The sequence below is a fragment of the Mauremys mutica genome, chromosome 1 (assembly GCF_020497125.1).
Source record: "Mauremys mutica isolate MM-2020 ecotype Southern chromosome 1, ASM2049712v1, whole genome shotgun sequence".
Taxonomy (NCBI): Eukaryota; Metazoa; Chordata; order Testudines; family Geoemydidae; genus Mauremys; species Mauremys mutica.
In genome coordinates, this window is record NC_059072.1 from 131,632,851 (window position 1) to 131,656,431 (window position 23,581).

Here is a 23,581-nt window from a genome sequence, read left to right on the forward strand (position 1 = left end):
ATTGCAGCTGCTTTTATAGGCTATTTCCAATTAAGAGAGTACCGTAAAGCAGCTGAAAGTCAGCACCATGTGGCCTCCCAGTTCTGGAAACTACCAGCAAGTGTTCTGTGGATCTCTGTATGAGAACCCCTGCCTTACTGAGAAGAGAACTTAGTATCTAAAAAGTCATTAAATATATCCTGACAATTAAAAATTAGTGTAAATATACAAGAACAAAAGCATTACAGTATGCTAAAATGTGGCTGTTTTACATAAAAATGTATGATGTATTTGAGATGCAATTCAAACTGTATTATGATACATCTGATGAATGGGCAGATTTAAGTATCCACGTTAAATTTAACCTTTGACACTTCCTGTCTTTTGCATGCTTAACCATGCAATAGTAATTGTTGCATTAACTATTTACTTCATTGACTATGAGAAGGGATTACTCAGGGCAGCCCCAATTCAGGAAGGTTCTTAAGAATGTGCCTAATTTTAAGAGGCTACACGTGCTCAAATTTATCCAAGTGGTTAAGTACCCTGCTGAACTGGAGCCTATCTCTGCAAATAAATATACATTCTATTCAGTATTGTTAACTATTATATCTGGAGCATTCCGATGCAAACAAAGTAAATTAGGATATCGTGTTTACAACATTGTGGCATTTGTGCAAAGCTTATGTTAATTACTTCTTATTGCAAATTTTTACATAGATAAATCTAATCTCTCATAATGCATAGAAATTAGAGAAGTCCTTTTTCTATAAAACCTGGGGAAGAAACAATGACTTATGGTCATGCAAAGGCTCGCAAAGTACTTTACAAACTGAATATAGGGATTGTTAACACTAAAATGCATCTGTTTCTGTGGTTAAACATGACAACTGTTTAACAGTCCTCAGCAAAACTATAACCTAAGAAATCAGTAATACTTTAGCCAATTGAAACTATAGTGGAATTTTAAGGTAGGCAGAAGATGACATTACCAAGTACAATTGGGCCAAGATAGCAGAACGAATGTTCTATATCTGCAAAAAGAGGGACGATTCCTAACACTCATTCAAAAGACGCCACCTTCTGCAATATAGTTCTGCCCCGCCCCCAATCACCATGCTGGAGCACTGGGCAAAACTGACTTGGAGAGAAGAGTGTCACCTACTGCATGACCTGCCTATTTCTGGTCAAGCCAGTTCTTTCTTAGGTGGAGAGATCATAGCATGAGATGGTATGGCTGCCATGCCTGTAAGAAAAGGGACAGGGACTAATTTGAGGGTGAATGTATATTCATAAATCTGTGCTTCAAAATCCTGGAAAATAAAATCTGTGCTATTTGGAACGTCCAATTTCTCAAGTAACACAACACCTACTTTCTGGCTGAGGGCTATGGAGGCTAGACTATGAACACAAACAGAGCTTTAAGAAAGAAAGGTTGCATTCAGCCTGAAGAAAGGCATCCCAAAGGTGCAGATCTGGTTCTCTCAGAAGTATTTATCTGGGTTTAGGTTTAGGCTACCTTAAAACTTAATCCCACAAAAGTACAATGTTCTTTAAGGTACAGTTCTTGCTGAGCCACCTTTTGGCAGCAAAAGGTGCATTTTGCTGTTGTCTAATCATATGGTCAGGATAAACCATTTCTGTATTATTACACTGAATCAAATGTTTATTCATGTGGTAATGGATGGCCAAAGAGAAAGCTAACAATGGTGTTCCTTTTTTTTTTTTTTAAACATGTTACTGATATTTCCTTTTCATCTTGCATACAAAAGAGGGCTTTTAATGCTGCTTTTGTGTGATTAAATTTAGGAGTTTTTCCCTTATTTTTTTAAGTTTGTTCTTTATATAAACAGACATCAGAATCTGGCTTACTAATGTGTTTAGTAAAGAGCTCAGAGGATGAAAAGTCCTAGTTAATGGTTTTGGTGGTTAAAAAAAAAACCCAACCGACAACTGTTTGATTTGTGGGGATGTGGCTGATCAGTTCATTCATTTAATGTATGTAGTTATAGTTATGCTGTTATGTGTAATGTAATAGCATATGAAGTCAGAGCATCTAAATGTTGCCCATCAGAGAGGAATCACCATAACTTGCCAGAAACCTATCTTTTGTTAAATGAAACTGATTACCTGCGCCTTCATCTTTAATTCAAAAGTACATCGTGCAGAACCAGGATTTGTTGTTCCATTTTTATCTTAGAGGTAGCTGGAGGAGGGGCAGTGAGGGTGCAATTATTGATGTCATTTTGTTTAAGGTAGGCATGGACGTTGATATTTTAACTCCTTTGGAGATTTTACCAATTTATCAGTAAAACCAGAACAAGCCTCAAAACTTTATTCTAAAAATATAAATAGGTTAGGGTTAGCAGAATAAAAAAAAAAAGATGAAATTTCTGTTGCATTATTTCATCTGATTTAATCTCTTCTCCCTCCAAAATAGTACTTCTAGATATCTTTATCCTAATGTTAATCTGTTTTGTAGTATATGTGCACATAGGCTTATATACATAACCAGAGGCCTTTACACGCTTGTTATAGCCCAGTTTCCTAAATTCTAGTAGTAATTCATATTCAGCTAAAATATAGTTTTAAAGTCTTTCACGCTGACCTTTTCTCCTGTAATGACATAGGCACTTGGCATTGAACCCTCATCAGCTCATTAAACTTTAGTCAGTGTATCTTACCCATTTTAAGATAGTTTTACACAAATATAGTGAACAGAAACTTTACTTTAAGAAAATGATTTTAATACAACACCACAAATTCAACCAATGTGTCTTTTTACACCTCTTTGTTCAAGAGAGCCGGTCAAGTTACTTCTGACAGAAAGTAAAGACATTGATGAACTCTGAATCATCAACCAGTTTAAAAGATGAACAATCCAGGTTACTGTTGAAAATGTATTTGCTTTGCCTAAGTTCATTAACCAAACTTCTTGGGTAAGGTAAGGTGGCAGCTTACTACCCTGCTGATCTAGTAACTTGGTTTAAAAAATACATTAGGAATTGAAGGGCCATTCCAATGAATAGAGCAGTGGTTTTAAACCTGTTGTCAGCAGACCCCGGGGGATCTGAAAACTATGTCTAAGATTCCAAAGGGGTCCGCACCTCCATTTGAAATGTTTTAGGGATCCACAAATGAAAAAAGGTTGAAAACCACAGGAATAGAGAGTATAGTGCAGAACAGGAAGTGTTCTTTTTATTTGTAATTTGTATCATGGAAGTTTCTAAAGGCCTACAATTTCAGAGCCCCATTGTGCTATATGCTATCCAAACATAGTAACTGTCTCTTCTTCAAACAGCTCACAGTCCAAAAGATGTGACATAAACAGGGTAGATGAGCGGAACAAGTGGGCCAGGGTGGATGACATGGAGTAACACAAATAATCTTAGCCAATCATGAGCAGTAATTACAGTTTGCCATCTGCCTAGCCATTATAAGATTGTATTTCTCAGCATTCATACAGAGCATGTGAGTTTGAGGATAGACTTGAAGGAGGGGAAAGACTTGAAGGAGGCAGCCTGGGAGAAAGCACAAGGGTACTTGTGAAAGAAGCGGGAAGAGAATTGAGGATGGCCTCACTGGCAAAGTGAAGCAGGGGGTAATAGCTTGAGGAGGGAGGGTGGGAGTGGGGCTAAATTGTGAAGGGCTTTGCAGATTATGACGCATGGCTAGAAAGAGTTAAATAAATCAATCCTGCAAAATAAATAACCCTCAAAAGACATGTGAGGAGATAATGTTTGTGTTTTTGTGTATTTACATATGTATGAGTAGTGTCACAAGGTAATCAACAGTCCTTGTCTATGGTGTGTTCTGATAATTTAGAGAACATCCTAGCATTTAAATGAATTGTAAACACAGGATATCTCTGTATTCATCTCTCTTTGAAATTATAGCAAATAATCTGTGACTGGTGGAAGAACAAGCAAATTGCCTTATGTTAATTTGTATAGCTAAGTACCAGTGATGACCTCCTTCCAAGTCATCCTAATTACCTTTTGTTCCCAGAGGAACTCCCAACTTGTCAAAGAGGACATGAAATTGTATAAAAGATCTTTGGGTCCTGATTCTGTCATTTTAGCTCTGCTTAAGCTTGATCGGGGGAAGTTTGAGTCGTAAGACTAAGGTCCCAGTTATGCTGGTACGCCCTGAATATATTTGGACATTGGACTATAACCTATATCTGAAAAAACTCTTTGCAACTACAAAGCTCACCATCTCTGCTATGAATCTGAACCTCAATGAACTGAACTCGGTCTGTATATTGATCTTTTAACCCTACTCTCTCTTTTGTTTTGTAATAAATTTTAGTTTATTTAATAAGAATTGGATGTAGCGTGCATTTGGGTAAGATCTGAAACATTCATTAACCTGGGAGGTAATGTGTCCAATCCTTTGGGATTGGTAGAACCTTTTCTTTTATTTCTGAACATCTTATTTCATCATATATTTGATTTGGGTATCTGGATGGAGGCCTGAGGCTGGATCACTTTAAGGCAGGGGTTCCCAAACTTGGTTCGTGGCTTGTTCAGGGTAAGCCCCTGGCAGGCCATGAGATGCTTTGTTTACCTGAGTGTCCACAGGTACGTCTGCCCGCAGCTCCCATTGGCTGGGAACGGTGAACCGCAGCCACTGGGAGCTGCGAGCGGCCGTATCTGCAGATGCTCAGGTAAACAAAGCATCTCATGGCCTGCCAGGGACTTACCCTAAACAAGCTGTGGACCAAGTTTTGGAACCCCTGCTTAAGGGAACTGTGTTTTTTGGACTTCTGAGTAACCAGTGAGGTAATAAAGAAGCTGTTTTATGCTGGCTTGGTAAACCTAAGTACTGGAATATCCACCAGCTTTGGGGGGATTGTCTGCCCCATTCTGTGCAGTTCACCCTATTTGAGTGATCACAACTGGCCCGCACTGGGACCCCGATCACACAGATAAGGACAAGAAACATGTGTATGAGGTGGTGCAAGAGGGCAGTGTTTCATGGAAAATGACAAATGTCTGGCTAAAACATCTCATCCTCATTTTGCCAGAGGAAAGGCAAAAGATCCAACCTCTGGGATTTACTCTGAGAACAGAAGTAGAGGCCCTTTTAATGGAAACAGTAGCCCAGAGACGATTAAGAGTTAAATGTGTGTTTTACTATTCAAGAGACTCAGTCAATTTTCTTGTGGGGAAGGAGGGACTTTGGGGTGTTTGACATTTGTAGGATATAGGAGAGCATTACCAACTTGGAGGGCTATTGGCTTGGGAGGAGGTGAAAGAAGGGTTGGCATCTAGGATGGGAGTGGGGGCCAGAGAGCATGGTGCTAGAGATGCCTAGAAGAGAATTGGCAATTGAGAATGCTGCAACAGGCAAAGGAAAATATAGGCTAAATATTAAAGTATATTTCCTAATAATAAGACCTAAAAGATTGGGGAAGTCCCATCACCAGAATAATTTAAAAAAACACAGTAGGAACAATCCTGTCCTGGGTGGTTAAGCAGATAACTGCGTGTTTTCAAACTCTAAATTTCCACTGTTTTAAACGTATGGATGTTGTTCAGGATATTAATGATCTAAAAGTAACTAGGTCTGTTTCTCCATAACCTTGCACCTTTTGTTTCCATAAAAACTTAGGCAAAGTAAGTGTACAATGCTGCTTTTCTGATATGGTTGCATTTTACATTTGCTTTACGTTATACAAAGTAAGACAGGGAAAAGAGTACAGACAGAGGAAGCGGAGAATCAAGCCCATTGTCTCTACAGAGAGGTTAGGAAAGGATTCTAGCTTTACTCTTGATCAAATGATAAACAAAGGTATGTAGAAATACCTCTGAGTTCAGTGGAAGTTGTGAGCATGTAGCTGTGACTAGAATTTGGCCCTATATCTCTTTGGATCAGTGGGTAGTAAAAAGAGAATTATAACAGGATGTTTAGTTGACACTGTTATCAAAAGCTGCTGAGACATCTGCCAAAAAATAGTTCAAAATCTCCAAAGGGAAACCCCCAAGAAATAAGCTGAGAGAGGTATTTCACTAAATACGGCTGCTGCCTCTTTCTCCACCAACATGAGTGATGAAGGTTATTTAGCTCCTTATTACTTTTTCAGTATCTGCTATTACAAACTCTCCTTTACAAGAGTATATTTTATGTACTGCCTGGACCCTCCCTCTCCTCTCTGCACTGGCTTATAGTGACCTCTCCTCTTTCTGCAGCGCCCAGCTGCCAGAAGAACAGTACAACAGCAAAGGAAGATGAAAGAAGAGCAAAGCACCAAAGGGACAAACCAGGCACCTGTGTCCACTGCCACCCAAGCTGGTCTTTGACCCTCGTTATCTGAAGTGTAGTTCCTGCCACTGTATCCTTTGGTTTCATTGAAGTGCTGCTGACTGATGTTTAGGCGAGCAGGACTGGGCACATGAGATAACATCTTAGTGGATACAGACACCTTTTTGTCTGTATTAGATGTCAAACCTGTACTTTCTGAAGTCAAATCCGTCTCCTTAGCAAAATGGTCATCCAAGGGTAGAGACCTTGCCCATGAACGTGTGGTTGGTTTGGTATTTGGGATCAAGCCACTTGCATTGTGGCTATGGCTATCATTTGCTACCAAGCCCTGGCTAGTGGTAGAAGGTGGATACTGGAGTAGAAGAGACCTCAGTGTGACATTATTGTGTCGGCATTTTTCTGAATCAGCGGTCCTGGAGTTGTTTTGCCTTTCCCATTTGTTAAAAGAGGAACGGGTATTTGGATCCTTATAAGACAATTTTTCAAAAACAAGAAGATCCGGATCAATCCCTGTTAAAGAAGGGGAAAAAAAGACATTAAATACACATCTGAAAATGTAAAGCATAGCAACACTGGTGCATTTTCAGTTCATCTTTCAAATGTTGAATGAAAGGGAGGAAATAAAATATATACATACATGTAAGTAAATGCAATTTACAAGTTAGTTTATAACTGCTGTAGACAAAGAAAAAGCCCCCAAGACACTTTTACCGTGTGTACCTGTGCTTCAAATGAAATAAGGTGATGTCCACCCCTCATCTTAACATAATGACTGAACCGACATGATAGTCAATTACCCCAACTCTGGCCTGCTTTAGCCTGTGTGTGCATAATACATTGTTACCTGTTGTGATGTTGTACAAAAGGACATTGGTTCTAGCCCTCAATATGCAGCTTTCCAAGGCTGGACAATAAATGTGCAGGCAATTCATATTCTCATGGATAGTTTCAAAGTAGAAAACTGCCAGGTTACAGGAAACTATAATGAGAAAAGAGTAAAACAGAGTTTGTGTGGACATGATGACCCAGGCACATTGCCTTTCATTTCTATTGCTTAACATCAAACGAGTTCTAATAATGGTCAGTTACACAGCACTTTTAAACCAGAACATTTTACAAACTTTCATTAAGCCTCACAGCACCCTGTGTGGTAAGTACTATAAGAATTTTTAATTCTCATTTTACAACTGGGCAAGCGGGCAGAGAAAAAACTAAGTTATTTGCATTGCAGATCATTCTCTTGGTTCACAGAACAATAGGTATGCCACAGTCCAGTGGTATTACAAGCTTCTCCACACAGCTCCTTCCATTGCGGTCTCAACCTTGTTCTGGACTGTCCACCTCTACGGATGAGATGGTTCTGGACCTCTAAAGCTGCCAGCAGGGGTGACTTTGAGATGGTAGCTGTTGTTACATGGATGACTGTCCATTAGGAACTGGTCTGAGACCACCTACTCATTTCACACAGGTTATTAAAAAGCTGTCAGATAGCAATTCCTTCTGGTCACTCCTGAGGTGGACTGCATTCAAGCACGAGGCCTACCCCCTTAACAATGCCCTAAACCAGCCATCATCTTTTGGTTTTTTGACAGTGCAATGAGACTTGGGCTTCTAAGTACCAAAGCCACTTTTGAAAATGAAACTTAGGCTTTTAAGTCATTTAGGCACTTCTGAAAATTTTGCCCCATGTGCTTGTCTAATACTAATGCTAAAATACTTTCCATTAAATTAGTCAGGTGCAGTTCAGAACACTGGCAGGATTTCCTGTGAGACTATCTTATAGTTCAAAAGCAAAACATCTTGTCCAAAGCTAATTCTCCTTCACTGCATTGATTTACTCTTTGGGTACCATCAGTAAGATTACTGTTATCTTTTGTTATCATCATCATAGTTTCTTTACCTCATCTCCTCTTCCCCTGCCACAAACTAAACTAAACTGAGCTAAACAGGGCTACTTGCATTCAGGGCCCAGGAACGGGGCCAGAGTCTATAGCAAAGAAGCTATGACTGAAATTAAAAATTAAAAGGGGTCTCTTTTCCTACTAATTCTGGCTGTTAGCAGAGCATATGAGAAAATGCTGACCATATTTTTGAATTTGAATTGGACCATTTGTTTTTGTAGTGTGCTTTCCAGATTACATGCTTATGGTATGTGTCAGCATAGCTCTGCTTGGAACATGTGCAGCAATAGAGCTGAGCACTTGATACAAAAACATTTCTGGAATGATTCTGTAGTTTTTGATGTAAAAGAATTTGATTTTAATTACAGTGCAGGTATATCCTTTACAGCAAGAACAAAAATCTTTAACATTATACTGAATCCATACAGAATAATTCAGAAACAAACAGCATGTAATACATGTATTACATTATTGTGATGTTTATATCAACAATCACCCCAGTGCTTTGTCCAACAGGGAACTAGCTTTTGGAATAATTTTGTTAATACCATTTCCATGGATAATCATGGAAAAATCACAGCTCCTCTCCTCCCCATGTATTTACACTCTCACAAAGCATTTTCAGTTATCAACAGTGGAAAAAGAGGAAGATATTTGTTGTTGAAATATACCAAAACCAGCCTTTTAATCTTTTCTCTGGTTATTTTATAATTTTTTTCATTTAGTAGCTTACATACTACATCAGAATAACACAATCAAAATACTACTTGGAAATAGGCTCATCAATATAGACAAGCAAAGTTAGTGCAGTAAAAGAGGTGATATTTTTTAAAAAATAAGTATTTCTGAGTTTCAGGATATGTACTTGATTTGTCTATGATAAACCTAAAAACACCAGCTTTCTGAATGAAGTAATTAATTACAAACAACATGGTACAGCAAAAATAGACCAGACTTTGGGTTTTAAACCAAAACTTTCTTTGCCCAGTTGGAACCAACACAGAAAAATCAATAAACAGATGAGTATCTTTAAAATGCTAATGAAAATTCTGTCAAAGGGAGGTATGATCAGGTCTCAAAAACAGAAAATAATTAGCAAGTTTTCCTTGTCTGAGGTCATTCTTCATAGTCTATATCTAATTCTAGTCAACTGTCATCAGCCTCCAATGAGTTATCAGACTGATGAAAGCTTGTGGTTAGCATACATTTGTTCTTTAATAAAAGACAGGTGCAAGGAAGTATAAACACTGTCATTCTGAAAATAACAGAAAACATTCTGTGTGAAGGACAGGATAATCCTACAGGCTTCATAGAAAATTCTGACTCTGTTTTGTCCCAGTCTTTAAATAAGACTCAAACACATACCAGACCTGGTGCATAAATACCACAGTGTTACATAGCCATCTTCAGTCACTCTATAAATATTTTCATCCATTCCCTGAGTGCTCTAGGCATCATTTTGGGTCATGTATAGAAAACGGTTTTCTCCATGTGTAAAACAACAAGATTCACTGACCATTTGTAAAACTGACTACACAGAAAACTGCTCTCAGCACTAATAAGCATTTCCATTTTCTCTTTCAGTTTTAATAAATAGTAAGCAAACATCATGAAAATGGCTTTTCAAATATTTGTTGTAGAATAATGGCTAATACAATATTTGATCACTAGTGGACATTAGTAATCCACATCACAGGAGTTAATGTACAATATGCTTGGCAGTTTATGCTCAGTAGAAGTTCAAGACTGAAAGATCAGGTATATAGAGGTAAAGTGAATTGCCAGGGGTATTTTGGGAAGCTGGAACCAATGCACGCTTGAAAACATATTTGCAGTTACACGGTATCTTTCATTCAGGGATCCTAAAGTACTTTACAAATTCTAATAATCTAGGAGTACAAACTTTTGTATAGAGTCATTGTTTGAAAACTAGAAGCTTTATATTTTTGTTCATGTTGATAATTTTACCTCAGATACAACTGTACTCCTCAGTTTTCACTAATTACAGAAGCAATATGTATCCTTACCCTCAGAGGCAGGTGTACATTATTAAGAGCACTAATATGGCCTGTGATGATAGCATGTCTTGTTTCTTTTAGCACTATTATGCATCAAATACTCTGCAGTTTTCCTGGTTAAAGTATGTCTTATTTAAGAACACAAAATACCTGCAAATAGGAGTGCTAAATGGACATTTTATTTCAAAGCAAGGACCTAGTCCCCAAAATCTTACTTTCACACTTCTTATGTATCGAAGATTTTCAGGACCCAATGTAGACATCTGTTTTTATCTCAAAATTTTCTTTTAAAAGCACCATTGTTTTTACGCATTACTCAGCATGTGCAAATTTCACTACATTCTTTCATTGAAGGTCACAAAAAGTCTATGTTCATTTGAAAAGAATGAATATTAGAGTCTAGATACCCTTTAATATGTTTGTTTGTTTTATGCTTAAAGTAAGTGAAGCTGGTTTGAATGGGCTTACTAATTAATTTGCCCCAATCATAATTCTTGGTAAGGATGAGGATTCTTTGGTAGGGAAACAACAAATATTGCAAGACCATGCTATAGTAATGTTTTTCCTTACCTCAGAGTTAGCTTGTTCTATTTATTTTAATTTTTTCATCTTGTAATTTTAATGCTTGTTAAACCTACTGTTTTTGAGAGTCCTGGAAACAAAAGCAAGTTCATACAGCATGGCAATGAGGGAGTACATTTCCCTGTGCCACTTTTGCCAATGTCCATAAAACTCTGTTTTGAATGGACCAAAGGTATTTTTGTTTTTGAACCTCCATTTCCATTCAGTCCTTGCCTGTTTGATGAGATTGCCAATTGTAATGGTTGTTCGTAATGGTCGTTTTGGTGGTGGATCTGTCTACTGGGAACTAGAGTGTTTTTTAATCTTATTTCAGACAGTTAATTGAAATGCCATCAATAGATAAACTTTTGTTTATAACATAACAGAACCATATTTGAACCTGTGACTGTGTTGTAATGTTCCATGTGCCATTGCCAATCTTCCTCAGAAATCTAGTTCAAATTTTATATCTTTTAGTGGAAATTTCTTGGGTAAGACATACAAAATGCAAGCAAAGTATATAGAATGTTTTTTTAATCTGGGATAAAATCTTCCTACATTTATATCAAACTATTTAGTCATTGTATTGTAAGCAAATCAACTCCTCCCAAAATGCCCCTTGTTGATATCCAAACCCTCCCAATTTATGATGCAGGCTCTTAATTTTCCTCACAGGTGCCTACCCCAGTAAGTCATCCAAAATATCCTCAAAAGTTAAACTAGAAGGCTTTGCTTTTACTATTGCTATGCAATTTTTCCAGTATCTGCTTTGATCCTGTTCAAGGCTAATATCCTAACAAAGCATCTTGCCCTATTAATGCCAAATGCAGAAACCCTAACCGAATCTTTAGCTTTCTGCAATTGTACAGAGAAGCAGTGCAGTCATCATGTGGTTTGAGGCTAAGAATCAGAAGCTTCTGAGTTCTAATTCCACCTCTAATATTGTCTTTTTATATATCTTTGGCAAGTCAAATAACAGCTCTGAGTCTGTTTCATAATTTGTAAAATGTCAGGACCAGGTCCCCATTGTTCTAGAATCACAGAACAAAAAAGATGGTCCCGGCCCCAAGGAGTTTACAGTCTTGTTAACTTACTTCAAATGAAGGCCTGATTCTGCCATCCCTACTTAGGTTTAGTAGTAACTTACTTTGGAGTATCAGAGGGGTAGCCGTGTTAGTCTGGATCTGTAAAAGCAGCAAAGAATCCTGTGGCACCTTATAGACTAACAGACGTTTTGGAGCATGAGCTTTCGTGGGTGAATACCCACTTTGCATCCGACGAAGTGGGTATTCACCCACGAAAGCTCATGCTCCAAAACGTCTGTTAGTCTATAAGGTGCCACAGGATTCTTTGCTGCTTTTACTTTGGAGTGTAGTCCTATTGAAATCAGTAGTACTACTTAGGGAGTAATGGTCTTGTCAGCCTGATTCCTGGTGACAGAATCACTCCCAAGGACGTTGTGGGTCTCCTTTACTTAAACAGTAGTGTTGTTGGCACGTTGTTCCCAAGAAACTAGTGTTGTAGTGGAAATCTAGAGTTCCTCCATTTCATTAACCTTTAAATAAATACATATCATTCCTCCATTGTTCAGGAGAGACAGATCCTACTCTTAGTCTTATCTAAGAATGTCAGCATTCTAGTTTGCTCTTCCAAAGAGTTCAAGTAGCCAAGTTCACTTCTATAAGGATAAAGGTGGGAGATAGGAAGGAAATAGTTTAGATGCGTCCTTGCTTTCTATCCTGAAAATATAGCCAAATTTTTGCATTCTTACTGTTTGGAATAATGATTAAATGATGTATAAACAGCCTAAAATTAACTTCCTTCATGTGTGGTAATACATATTTTTAATATAGACTGTATAGGCTATACACAGAAGCAGATAATAAACACTTACCATTCTTCAGAAGGCAGCAGGTCCGGCTGCACTGCTCGGCTGTGACTTCTGTGTAAATCTTCAGCACCTGGGCTCCCCTCTTCTGAGATTCCTCCAGATCAATCAGAAGACCCGGGAAGCGTCGGATCCAGCAGTTTTTGTAAAAAGTAGTGGGTGAACAAAGAGAATCTGACTTCCACACCAAACCCAGAACAAACAGCACTTCTGCTACTGCCACCATCAGAAACATCTCCTCAATGTGATCGGCTTAGTAAGCGCCTGTTCTCCAGCCTGAAGCACTGGGGACTAGCCAACATTTTGAGAGAGAATCTCTTGAGAAGTGGCAACACTGCCAGGAAAAGGAACTAGTTTCTTTTAAGCTGTTCCCATGATCCTGCTTGACTAAGCCATTTTCTGACTTACATGTTGTAGGATTTTTTTGTTGTTTTTTTTCTTTTCTCTCAAGATGAGTCCCTGGGAGACTGTTGACATTCTTAATGTCTCTTTCATGAATTTCTGTTCTTCTGCACCCCAGATACACTCTGCCTTTAATCATTCAGAAAGTTGGACCATGTGATCCTGAGTCAGCCTTGCTTGTCCTGTTAAACCAAACTACTGCAGACAGCTTTAATGTGTGAATAAATACAGAATAATGGTGATCCTAGCAGAATCACTCCAGTTCTCTCTCTGGAAAAAGCAAATATTTCAGTCATTTGAGAGCAGAGAGGTCTCCCACCTGGTTCAGGTTCATTGTTACACTTAGCATAGAAGAAAGGGATTGGTTTAGTCTCCTGATACTTTTTGAATGAATTGGTGGCCACACATATATTTCCTTTCCTTATTAGCTACAGATTACGTATCTAAGTTACTTTTGCTGCATAGCAACCAAATATGGGAAGTTCTCACCCCCTTCATTTCTTCAAAAAGCATTTTATTTTATTTGTTTAGATCCAGTAACAATTGGCAATGACTGGAGGAGAGTGCATCCTGCACGTATCATCAGATGGACTGAATAGTTAATTGGTCTTTTCCATCTCTAAGTTCCACAAGACTAAGAATTCAGTTTGTAAGGATTTTTTTGCTTATGCTTGATCTTGTAGAAAGTCTGACATTATACATGCTCACATTGTAACAGGGAGCAGCTGGAGTCGGTGCAGTTCTTCATGTACCTGCCCTGCAAACATTAACCCCTGCTTTTTAAACATCTGCTCTGCTCCATGATTTCCTCCTTTGTGTGTGTGTATGTGTGTGTGTGAGAGAGAGAGAGACAGAGACAGCCCTGTTAAAAAGCTTAAAGATGTTACAGTACACCAGTTAGTTTATAATCAGTGGACTGTATGTGCAGATTTGCAGGATATCAGTAGAAAAGAAATAATTTTCTATTAATATGTATATTATAAGAGGATGCAATTTTTCAGCAAAGATAGCACCAAGAAAATTCCTCTGGTTGCACCTAAAAACATCAAAGTTATATGCACATAATTGAATTTTTCTTGTGAACTACATATTGATGTTGGGTATTCTTTGCAACATCAGGCCTTGATCTTGCAAGTAGGTCAGTGCAGGTGCACTCTTATGTCTGTACAGAGCTCCTTTAAAGTTAACGGGGCTTAGCACAGGTCTACTCACATGAATCCAATGGCAGGACGGGAGCCATAATTACTGAATACCTTTATTAGCTACAGTCACAAGGATTCCAAACAGATATCTGTGTGTGCTCAATTTTTTGTACATTCTAACCTAATCATTTACCTAACCCCATGTAACACTCATTATTGGGAGTATATACTCTGAAATAACACTTGCAACAATTTTCCAGTTTTAGCCAGAAGTCTCTTGATTTTGGACAATCCCAGAAGTGGAGAATGTCCCGCTACCATGGCATTCCCTCCAGCATTTTATTGTGAATTTTGAGCCTGTTTTGTTTTATAGGACTGGCATGTACAATTATTGAGTCCTATTTTTTTCCCCACTGCTGTTTTCTCCATGAAGGGAAATGAACCATTTGAGGAAGAATGCAGCAAGTGGGATGAACTGGGTTCAAAACAAATTATTCATATTCTTCCCTCATTACAATGAATAGAACCTTATTCTCAACTGAAATAAATAGGGTTATTTGTAGAATAAGGTACTTCTCCACATCAGGAAGGGAGTCAGAATTAGGCCCATCACAGTTATAGTAACAGTAAATAGACTTGCAGAAACCCTTGTTCTACTACTTCAACTCTGCTGTACTTTCTTCTCTTATACATTTGCTGCGCTGCACAGCAGTTGATGTACAATCAACCATTTTTTACACTTTTCATAAAAGGAATTAGTAGCTAAGGCCCCAATCCTATAACTCCTTCTGTGTGGACGGAGTCCAGTAACCAATCAGAGCCTCTTTGGCTTCACTGTGGCTCTGTACATCACAGGGTTCAAGGTTGGGGTCGAAACATGTCTGGAGGTTGAAGTGTCACTCAGACCTGGCAATGACTAATTTTCATGCATCGCATTTTCAATAAGGTGACAAATGCTAAAGTACTATCACTTTTGTTCAGCCTGTAACTAAATGCTATACAGAGCACAGTTCCAAAGCAGACTACTCATGAGAATAATAAGTGTTTGCCGCATTGCGCCCCACGTGTGTAACAACAAGTAGCTTTCTGCATATAAATATTCAATTTCAATGTGCACTTTCAATACCTTTTCAGCCTGCTAAAGTATGGGTGTTGCCAGTCTTTTCATCTCATTACTTTTGTATACTTTTTCTGCATTTCTGTAGTATGCTCCTTTCAGGCTACTGTAATAGCATCCATTTTCCTTTGCATTAATTTTAATTCCACTCTCCTCCCCCAATCTGGATAAATAAAGCAAGAATAGCCGCAAGGAATCCTCACCTTTTTTTTTTCTTTAAAGAAATGTAAATGGATTTTACCATCCAAAGTATCTAAAGCTACTCTGGACAATTCCCAACAAATCAAACACTTTACTTGCCTATTAAATTGCAGTTTTGTTACCACTTTTTGCATCATTTAATAATGACTCTGCTATGGGGAAATGCATGAATAGATTTTTAAATGATAAATGAATATGGATATCCCCAAAATCTCACAAGAAGCAGATATCAGTGTCTTACCTGCAGAAAGTCTGGTTGTTCCATGTGCTCTAGGGGGAGGGATGTAGGGCTGTTTTCTGTGAGCAGAGAGAGCCTGGTCAGTGTCAGATCCGATCCTCCTGTCTTCAACAGTATTTCATAGATCTTTCTTCTAAGATTTACTCTTAGGAAACAAATTGGCAATTGTTTATTTTCTTTGAGATTATGGTCCTCTATAATCCTGCTATGCAGAGAGATTTGTAAACATAGCAACAACAAAGGGGGAGAATGTTCTTTGTAGCAATACCTGTTATAAATGGAAATCGCTACCTGAATTTTCTACCTGCATGCAGGGATAATGGCACAACCCAAGAGCTTCCTAGAGAAGATGGCTCTCATGCATTAACTCTTTTTATGCCAAACCCAAGCAAAAAAGGAAAATAAACTTCTTTGCTACTATAAGAGTTCAACATGCTGATGTAGCTGTTTGTTTGAATCTAAAGTGTGGTGTTCTGGCATCAATTGTACGTAAGTATTGGAGAGGGGATTGAAATGTGTGAAATAAGAATGCATTTGCAGATGAGAATAAAAAAGTAATTACCTCAATCCTACAATCAGGTCTGTGCGGATAGACCCTTATAGCCATCTGGAGCCCTGGGGAAGACAATGGCCCAGTGGTCTGCTTGCAGGATCTGTGTTAAAAGTTTTTGCATATCTCATTGTTCTGGAATGTGTTTGTCTTTGCTTTTCCTTAGTGCAACAGTGACATTGACACTTAATTTGTTGCTAGGTCTTCTGTAAGTTTATGGAACTGAAATATATATTAGCGTTGAAGTGAGTTAACTATGTCCTTAAATAGTAGGGAGGAGCCCAAGTTGTAAAGCTCAGAACTAAACTTCCTCAAAGTTTGGAGGAAGAGCTGGTCAAAAACTGGAATTTCAATTTCACAGCAAAATCTACCTTTGCTGATTTTTAGTGGGTTTGAGTTTTTGTTTGTTTTGTTGTTGTTCTGAATTGGAATAAAAAGCTAACATTTCAAAGCTTCCAGTGAAACAAAAGTTCCAAAATAATTTAAATTCAGGACAGCTGAATCGTTTTTTTCAATAATTTTTAATTGTATAAATAAAATTTAATTGACAATGTGTGAAATGTATTTTTTCAATAATGTTGAAATGCATTGTTCTATATTTAATGTATTATAAAAGTCAAAACTTAATGAATCAAAACCAGAAGGTTGAAACAAAACATTTTACCTTATCTAATGAACCATTTAGACTTTTTTCCCATTAAAAATGTAATTGAAATCGACACATTCCTGTGAAACATTTTGATTTTGATTAAACTCCATCTATCGATGGAAAACTCTTCAGCTGAAAATGTTTTAACCTAGCTTTCTGTGAAGGTGTTAGTACACACAGGTTTGGGTTCGGCCCAGCATACAGAGACTATTCAGTCACAAATCTTGGAACTGGATTCAAACTTCCTCAAGTTTTGGGGTGATCAGACTCTAGCAGCAAAGAGTCCTGTGGCACCTTATAGACTAACAGACGAAAGCTCAAGCTCCAATACATCTGTTAGTCTATAAGGTGCCACAGGACTCTTTGCTGCTTTTACAGATCCAGACTAACACGGCTACTTCTATGTATTTTGCCACCACAAACATGGCAGGTAGGCAGGTGACTTTCGGCGGCATGCCTGTGGGAGGTCCGCTGGTAATGCGGATTCGGCGGCATGCCTGCGGGAGGTCCACTGGTAATGCGGATTCGGCGGCATGCCTGCGGGAGGTCCACTGGTCCTGCACCTTCGGCGTCCCCACCGCCAAAGCCGTGGGACTGGCGGACCTCCCACAGACATGCCACTGAAGGCAGCTTGACTGCCACCCTCACGGCGACCGTCAGGCCGCTCCCCGTGGCTTGCCGCCCCAGGCGTGGGCTTGGCGCGCTGGTGCCTGGAGCCGCCCCTGGACTCCAGGGTTTTTGTTCAGACACATCTCAGCTAAATAGTAGAATTAGGTGAAATGCTGAAGTTTCTGTTTATGGGGTTTCCTGTGAACCTTTCCTTCAGCATTGTTCCAACTGTGGGAGGGAGGAGGGGAGGTTTGCACACCCTGAGAGTCTCTCTGAGTTTGAGAGTCAAATGAACCCTGACAAACCTTGAAGTCAAAGCCCATCGAGTCTTAACTGGTTTTGTGTTAAAACGACGCATAGCCAGCTTCACATGTGAAATCGTAAATCTGTCTAGATTCACTTTAAACTGAGCCTAAATTCACTGTATGGGGGCACAAACTTTAGCAAATCTACTAATTAATGCACTGGAGTTTGTAGCAGAACCTAGAACTTTCATCACAAAACCTGCAACCACATTCCTCAGAAAGTTGCACACAGTACAGATGGTTTACTGAATGTCCCCCTTCTCCAGTTATCATGTGCTGAAACACAACTTGCCCTGTCTGCACTAAGACTTTAAAATGCATTAACCATCCTGTTTTTAAACCACACCATTTATCCTAGTCTAGACAGACATATAGACCAAGCAAGAGAACTCCTGCCCAGCCTGGGATGTATCTGTGACTGCCACTAAACCAAAGTGCCTACTAACCTGTGATTCCCTATGCAGGAGCAGACAGAGACAGTACTCTACCTACCTGATCCCAATTCAGGATTTGTTAGGAAACACTTTTCACCTGAATCTGTCACAAACTGGAGTCTTTTGCATAGTATATACAACAGATTGAGAGGCCGTGATTCAAGCACACATGCTTCCTTTCTACTCTCCAGTGACTGAACGTTCTCATGATCCATGGAGAATACCTACCAAGACAAGAACAGTTGGCATGGTTTTGCCTTCAGAAACAGCCACCTGAGAACACTAATAAGTACAAATAAAGAATGAAGCAAAGACAGGGTCAAGTGCTTGGTAACAAATAAGAAAGTCAATGTGTTTGTCTTCCCTGTCGCATTCTTTTCAAGCGTGTGCTAGACAACAAATTTCATTGCAGGTCAAAGAACATATTAAATGGCCTATCAAAAGGCAGATAAAATAAGCTGAAAATAATGGGAATGAAATGTAACTGACTGCTTAAAAATGTGTTTTTTGAATAACATAATGTTTAGAGAACTCTGTAAGAAGCGCTTTGTTTGGCTGGGAATTTGAGGAGGGGATTATCCTTGTTTAGCAGCCCATCCTTCAAGAACCATAAAGCCTGTAGTTGAAATAAAATCTGCTCCACTCAGCTTCTCTCAGAAAAGACATGGCCTTGTGCAATTCTGATCTTTTTAAGGCTGAAATACTGAAGTGTGCATCCTGTGTTCCAGAAATACCTGTTTTGTATCATATGACAAGCAAAATGCTAAGCAGGGGCAGCATTTGACTCATCATTTCCAACAGACTTTAAATCACTGGGTCTAATTCCTCCCTAGGAATTACTGGCAGTAGAATTATACTAGGGAAGAATGTAGCTCTAACTTTTTATGGTGGAGACACTATGAAAATTGTATGTATTTAAAATTCTCTCTCACCTAGTTCTGCTCACATCTTAGATTATTAACATCAAAAGAACTTTTAAAATCTAATTTACTTTTACCCGTGTGTGTTGCTTGTTTATTTGTTACATTGCCTTTACCTTAGGCAGTGATATTAGACTGGCAAGATTTACGTTCTGTTTATAGTAATTCACTTTCTGGTTCACACATAGTAGCACAGTGCTGTTGTGTTCAGATTGCCAAGATCCAAGGTTTATTTAAATAAATTTAAAAAATGTCAATTTTCCCTTGTGGTTAGGGCGCTGGATTGCTACCCAGGAGATCTGGGTTCATTTTCCTCCCACAGATTCAATGCATGATCTTGGGTAAATTGCTTAGTCTCTTTTGTGCCTCAGCTCCTCATCTGAAAAATGGGAATAATTATACTTTTCCTTCACACCCTTTGTATGTCATGTCTGTTTAGATGTTAAACCCTTTAGACCATCTCTTACTATGTGCTTGTCCAGCATCTAGCACAGTAGAGCCTTGATCTCACGTGAGTCCTCAAGCTGCCACTTGTAACCCGCTCATCAGTGGGTGTGGTGTGTCCCCCTCTGTGCTCATTCCAAAGAGGAGGTGTGAGTTTGTTACAGCCCCCAGCTACAGAGACTGACTCTTCAACTCACGCTGTAGAGGCTTATGTTTTCAGCGCCGGAGAGCCCTGGTTCAGGGCCTGCTGTTAGCCAAGGTGATAGCTGACCTGGCCCCTGAGTGAGGGCTTGTCTGGGATTCAAAGCAGCATGGGCCTCAGATGCTTGGGACAAACTTCCTCGGCCTTTGGGTTCCCAGATGAAGTATGTAATCCACTCATCACAGTATGTGTTACATGTCCCCCTCTGTACCCAGTCCACAGAGGTTGTCAATATGTTACTGTTCTCAGCTATATAGTCTGTCTCTTTAGCTTAAGCTGTAGAGACTGATGTTTTTAGCTCTAGAGGTCCCTGATTCAGTCCTCGGCATGTTGGCCAAGGCAGCAGCTGTCAAACAGCTGCATACTACTATTAAAATACAGTTGTGATGCAGATACCCCTTGGGAAAGGGTCCCCTGTTCTTTGCAAACAATTCTTACCTCAGACCTGACAAACTCACTACACCAAGCACATGTCATACAGGGTATTTAGCCATAAATAGTAACGTGTAAGTAACTACAGAAAGCCTGAAACTTGTCAAGATTCATAATCATTGTGAGAGGTATAATATTTAAGGAAAAATGTATTTATATTCAAAGCATACTTTAAGGGCATAGGGTAAAAATTAGTCACCAGAGGATCATGTCTCTCTGTGATGGCCCATTTGGGCAGGGGGCAGTTGTCACTCTACCCTTTTTAGCTGGTGATGCAGTGCAAGGCTTAATTGTTTAGCCTTGCACAATACTAAACCAGGGAATTTCATGCTGGGGGCAGTAGGTAGCAAGGTGACTCTTAGTACTGGGTACCCCAAGAACCAGCACGCCAATGAACTCCTATTTCCTTGGGGCATGATTTCTCTGAAGTGCTGAGCACCTGCAGCTCCCATTGACTTCAAGAGGTGTTTTGGAGGGTTAGTAATTAGCTAGCACTGTTGCAAGGCCCTCCACATTGTAATTTGCCATGTTCTGAAATGGTTTAGGCTAATGTTTGGTTGCCATTGTGTATGGGACTATTCAATTACTTGAGAGAGCCTGGGGCGGGGGAGGGGGGAGTTTTCCTTCACCAGCAGAACTGACACAATTGATTTACCCAATATGGCTTTGAAAACTGACTCTTGTAAACCTGTTAAGTACACAGAAATTTTCCCTATGTAAACAGAGCATGCATGGGAAAGGAAAGGAAAGGAAAGGAAAGTTGGTGGGAGAAATGTTAGCAATTTTAGAACCCCCATGTAAGCAAAATCAAAGTGAAAGCACATGTTGCAGATTCCCTCCCACTTCACCTGGTAAAGTACCTTCTGGTGCAACAGAACACGAAAATCAAAATGCAAATGCTACTATGAATATTTTTGTTTAAGCTTTATGTTCAGATTTTGAGCATTTGCTATAGGTGATTTAAATTTAATTTAAATTTAAATTTTAAGTCTGTTGATTTAAATTTAATTTAAATTTAAATTTTAAGTCTGTTGAAGTATTAGAAGAGGGAAAGAGGAGAGAATTTTGCTGAGCTCACAATGTATTTTCTATTCCAAGCAAAATCTTGTGACTTTTATTCTAAATGTGTGATTTTAGTCTATTCTTGCAGCTAGCTCCTACTCACTTGTAGCTTTGAGCAAGGACAATGACTGATGATATAAGATGGAGACAAACAAGCACCTCTGCTACTATGTTCTATTGAAACCCTGGGGTAATTTACAACATTGGATTGTTTGTCTGTGGATTTTTTTTAAAGGCAATAACAAACCAAACAAGAACCATCCTTCCTTGCAGCAGTGAATGTGACCTGTTTGTTTGTTTTTTAACTGATGACTCAATTAGCAAGAGTAGGTGGGAACTGTGAGGCATTCAGTGCTCAAGAGATTTTAAATAGACTTTGGGGTTGTTTTACTTTGTCAGGTCCCCTGAAGTCAAAGATCACCAGTTCCTGGTCTCTGGTAAGTCTCGCTGTGCACTTTGCTGGTGATATCATAGCCACCATGGTATATGACTGGAGCAAAGAGCCACTTTGCAGATTACCTGACAATACATAAATACTACTACTGAGACATTCCCATACGTGGGCAGCACCAACAGCCAGGATGGTGGAACAAACCAGGATATCCAGAACAGACGTAATAAAGCCAGGAACACCTTCAAGAGCTTAAATACCGTCTGGAAATCATCAAAATACAACACCAAAACCAAACTCAGGATCTAGCAGAGCTGCGTACTTCCAACACTACTTTATAGTGCAGAATGCCAGGGAATGACAAAATATGACATGTCTAAATTGTATTCATTCCATACTACCTGCCTCAGAAAAATTCTCTGTAACTTTTCGCCCAGAACAATATCAAACCAAGACCTATTCACACTGTGCAGCCAAGAAGATATGAGCACCATCATTACCAGGAGGTGCTGGAGATGGATTGGCCACCTGCTTCAGATGGAAACTGATTCCATCACCAGAATAGCAATAAGATGAGACAAGCAAAAACAAAGTCATCTGAAAACAACATGAAGAACTGTGGAGGCCAAGCTGAAAAACCTGGGGAACAGCTAAGAAACCATTGAAAGAAACAGGCAGGAGTGGAGGAGCTTGTCACTGCCTTAAATGCCAGAGGCATAATGGGTACTGACTGACTGACTAATGAGACATTTGGGGAGGAAAAATAGGGGCATGCCTTTAATTCTATTGCAATACTTTGGATTAGGAAAGTTTTTGGAAGGGACAAAGTGGAGTAGTGGGGGGCTCCAGGGCTATTTAAAGGACCAGGCTCCCCTGTTTCTACTGGGGAAGAAGCAGCAGCAGGTCTCTGGCAGCTATTTAAAGGACCAGGACAGCAGAGGCAGCTGGAGCCCCAGCCCTTTAAATAACCCTGGATCCGCCCCCCTCCCGGCTCTGGGGGCTATTTAAAGGGCCCATGGCTCCCCTGCTTCTACCACCCCAGTCTTTTAAATAGTTGCTGGAGCCTTGGGGAAGCAGCAGGGCTCTGGCAGCTATTTAAAGGGCCAAGGCAGTAGAAGCAGCAGGAGCCCCAGACTTTTTAAACAGCCCCCAGAGCCCTGCAGCCCTACCCCAGGGTTCCAGCAGTGGGGCTCCCAGCAGGGCCTGGAGCCCCAGGCCCTTTAAATTGCCCCCTTGGGAAGCTGGGCCATCCCTTTAGCAACCGGTTCTACACTGGCTTCTAAATTTAACAACGGGTTCTTGTGAATGGGCTCCAGCTCTCCACCCTGGGATGAAAGAGGACGGCTGGGGCACTGCTGTGAATTCCAGCCAGCTGGCCCAAGTGGCAGTATGGTGCCTTAACTACAAGCCCACCCTTCCTCTTCCACCAGCTCAGTCAATCAGTTTGTATAGGAGCCATATAGCCTCAGAGCAGCCAGGTCCCCTGTTCACAGCGAGAAAGAGCAGAGGGTGTTGGACCAGAAACTCCCTCGTTTCAAATTGCTCTTAAGGCCGGTTTAAACGCCTCTCAGACCCACTCTGCGCTGCTGAGTTACTTACACCCGGGACGGGCACGGCCAGCCCAGGGGAAGGCAGCTCAGGGCTGACCTTGGCCCCCTGCGGCCTGTGCTGCAGAGGCCGGCGCTGGGGGTGGGGGTGGGGGCGCTCCAGCCAGGCGCCCAAAATGGAGAGTGTTTCAAATCCCTCCCCGGCCGGGAGGCTGCGGCAGCTGCTGCCTAGAGACGCTGGTTCCCACCCGGCTGCGCGGCGGGCCCGGGCTGCGCGCTCCGATGTTGCCTTTTTAGGCCTGCGCGCTGCAGGGCGCGGCCG

At 40.1% G+C, this 23,581-nt stretch overlaps 1 protein-coding gene across 3 annotated transcripts; it reads right to left on the reverse strand.

The window, feature by feature from the left end:
- Nucleotides 1-4,672: 4,672 nt before the first annotated feature.
- On the reverse strand, nucleotides 4,673-23,557 carry MANSC4 (MANSC domain containing 4). Of its 3 annotated transcripts, none has more exons than XM_044996237.1 (5): nucleotides 23,312-23,557; nucleotides 15,718-15,773; nucleotides 12,621-13,286; nucleotides 7,091-7,225; nucleotides 4,673-6,756 (listed from the first exon to the last, which is right to left on the reverse strand). In XM_044996237.1, exons 3-5 carry the CDS (start codon nucleotides 12,847-12,849, stop codon nucleotides 6,077-6,079), a joined length of 1,044 nt encoding a protein of 347 aa, XP_044852172.1. In that variant the 5' UTR covers nucleotides 12,850-13,286; nucleotides 15,718-15,773; nucleotides 23,312-23,557; the 3' UTR covers nucleotides 4,673-6,076. The 3 variants fall into 3 exon arrangements, with proteins under 3 accessions (XP_044852172.1, XP_044852191.1, XP_044852182.1); XM_044996256.1 differs by lacking the exon at nucleotides 23,312-23,557 and adding an exon at nucleotides 16,277-16,650; XM_044996247.1 differs by lacking the exon at nucleotides 23,312-23,557 and having other exon boundaries at nucleotides 15,718-15,907.
- Between the last annotated feature and the right edge of the window lie 24 nt (nucleotides 23,558-23,581).